This window comes from Toxorhynchites rutilus, chromosome 2, assembly GCF_029784135.1.
Source record: "Toxorhynchites rutilus septentrionalis strain SRP chromosome 2, ASM2978413v1, whole genome shotgun sequence".
Classification (NCBI taxonomy): domain Eukaryota; kingdom Metazoa; phylum Arthropoda; class Insecta; order Diptera; family Culicidae; genus Toxorhynchites; species Toxorhynchites rutilus.
In genome coordinates, this window is record NC_073745.1 from 254,364,483 (window position 1) to 254,367,244 (window position 2,762).

General features: G+C 38.1%; 1 protein-coding gene across 1 annotated transcript; it reads left to right on the top strand.

Moving 5' to 3' along the window:
* Nucleotides 1-735: 735 nt before the first annotated feature.
* On the top strand, nucleotides 736-1,555 carry LOC129770248 (peritrophin-1-like). The gene has a single exon (XM_055772953.1). The coding sequence runs from the start codon at nucleotides 779-781 to the stop codon at nucleotides 1,451-1,453; it is 675 nt and encodes a 224-aa protein (XP_055628928.1). The 5' UTR covers nucleotides 736-778; the 3' UTR covers nucleotides 1,454-1,555.
* The last annotated feature ends 1,207 nt before the right edge of the window (nucleotides 1,556-2,762 follow it).

A 2,762-nucleotide genomic window follows, 5' to 3' on the forward strand; every position in this document is an offset into this window, starting at 1 on the left:
TTAAAACCCGGCTCTGTAACAGCTAAAATGCTAATGAGCCTAATAAATAAATAAATGGGATAAAAAAAAAGACAAAACAACAATGAACGACGGGTCCCGGATCTTTTACGCCATAAAATTACATTACAGTATTGGCCAGAATAAACTATACACTTTAATAAAACTTATCTTTTGCAGTTATCCAGTTGACATTAACATCATTTATCAAAATAACAGAGTTATAAAGAAGCTCTATCAACAATAAATACCGAGTGTAAACATTTTCCTTGTATTATTCACTATAATTGGAAAGGAGATGAAGGAAAGCGGATCCATTGAAGATGAATATTATGTTTTATTATTATTTTTTCCAATTGAGACAATCACGGAGCCCAACCAAAATACAATACATATATTACCATATACAAGAAAATCAAGTATAAGTCATTACGAGTTTCTGAATAGAATCAACTGATAAGATTCTCACCGTCAATGATATTATCTTTTCGTGTAAACTCATTAACAAGTTGTTCAACTTACTTCAAACATCTTTGAAGACTACGTTTGCTATCAATATCATGGATCGATTGATAACATGTTGTGTTTGGAAGACATGTTTCATACACTTCCTTTAAGTGCATTGTACTGTCTTATCATGGTACACAACAACAAAAGTAGCGTTGGATGCGGGTTTTGTGTTCTATACCTTTCCTTAAATAGGTACTCAATATGCTTCCGATATAAAAGACCCCCTGTAACAAATAGCATCCACTAGTAATAGAGACTCCAAGCCAGTAAAATGCTATCATCGGTAATTCTTTCGATTGTTCTCTTCAGCTGTGCATTCGGCGCAGATCCACGATGTCCGCGAGAGGAAAATCTTGCTGTAGCAGTTCATCTGCCGCACCCAACCGATTGCGGCAAGTTTTTAACTTGCAACTGGGGTGATACCGTAGTTCAGGACTGCCCCGGAGGACTTCACTGGAACGATAGGTACCGCTATTGCGACTGGCCAGCACAAGCGAACTGCATGTCTGGGGAGGAGGAGGAGGGATCGGCTTTGTGCGTTCCCGGCGATCTAGAACCACACTCCGAATGTAGCAAATTCTACATCTGCGCAAATGGAAAGCGACTGGAGCTAAGTTGTGCACCAGGGCTACATTTCAACCCAGATGCGAAGGTCTGTGATTACCCGAAACGGGCTAACTGCGAACAGTTAAGTACGGAATCCACTTCACCAGCGCCGACCACTGGTTTATCGGGTGGGGATGAGGTAACCGAAGATATTACAGATACCACACCCGGATTGCCCGAAACTACAGCAACGGAACCAGTTATGGAGAGTGAGCCGCCATCCACGCCAAACCTGAGCAGTCCAACATCTTACGAATTTGTCAGATCACATGACACAGTTGAAGAATATACAACGGACAGTCAACATGATGTGTATTCAAACTACTTGTATGACAAGTGATCCTTTTTAACAAGATGAAATAAAGTGTAGTGAACATATTTTAGAATATGTAATAACCATACAAGAAAACAATAAATACATATGTAAGTCAGTAAAACGGAACTAGGTTATTTTTGTCGAGCCATTTTGTATATAAAGTGAAATCTGGTTGAGCCATAGATGACTCAAAGAACTGATTGAGCTAGATTTTCTTAGATTTACTTAGAACTTTCGAAGATTTAGGAATGCATTCTAGAACTTTCGAAAGTTTTCACATATGTAACACCGCCTTCTTTATCTTCACTTGGAGGCCTACAAACAAAGGAATCTGATGCTCCGCTAATTGAAAAAGTGTTTATTCTAATTTCTACAATACTTAGCTGTCTCTAAACCGTTCATTAGTTCCACAATCACTCTCGGAAATATTTCAATATTTTAAGTTCCGCAGCGGCCTGGTTTGATTTTGTAACCGTTGGTTCCAAGCGCAGTTTGAGCTCCACCCAAATTCTAAAAAAAATATATAAAGATATATGAATTTTCAAATAAATTCATTCCTAGCCGCTGGTTGCTGGATAATATTGTACCATTCACAAACGGTTTGAGTCCTGGGTAACAATGCCCACCGCGATTCATTATCCAGTGTACCTACACTGAGAGGAAAATTTAGTATATATGACGAATTTTTTCGTAAATGTTACCAATTCGCTAGTCATTTTCTACCCTAGTAATCATTGGTACATCTTACAAAAGAAAATTGGTAGGCATTATTTTTGTAGGATGGTGGGCATGTTGGCCCACCACCTTTTATTTTCCCGCAGCGAAAACAAGTTCTCGATATCTTTGTGGTCGAGAATTTGTTTTCGACGAAGAGATACAAAAGCTACATATATTTTAATCTAATAAAAACCAAAAAACCTTACCTCCGAATGGCTTTGTTTCCTCAAGAAGAATGACGACTGCGAAGTACGCACATTACAGTTACTAGATATGAAAACAATCAAGGTTACACATGCTATGAAGTAAAATGTACGAATCTTTAGTAGGGATGTATGTTGCATAAGACATCCGTTTTACAAAGTTTTGGTAATATGTACAAAAAATGCGTACATTTTACCAATGTTTCAACTACTAAAGATTTGGTAGCTGCATTTACTAATGTTTTCCTCCAGTGTACCGTCAACGAAGGGGGTTGCCAACTGAGCAGAAAAAAAATTGTTTCCCCACACACACAAAAAAATACAGAAAGCTCGGTAAAAAGGCAGTGCCGAAAAACGACTTCAAACCATTAAGGAAGTAAGAAGTGCGCGCCGGAACAAATTAAATTGAAAAA

Bases quoted from the DNA above. Each gene is read 5' to 3' on its own strand.
- LOC129770248 (XM_055772953.1), top strand. From the start codon at position 779: ATGCTATCATCGGTAATTCTTTCGATTGTTCTCTTCAGCTGTGCATTC.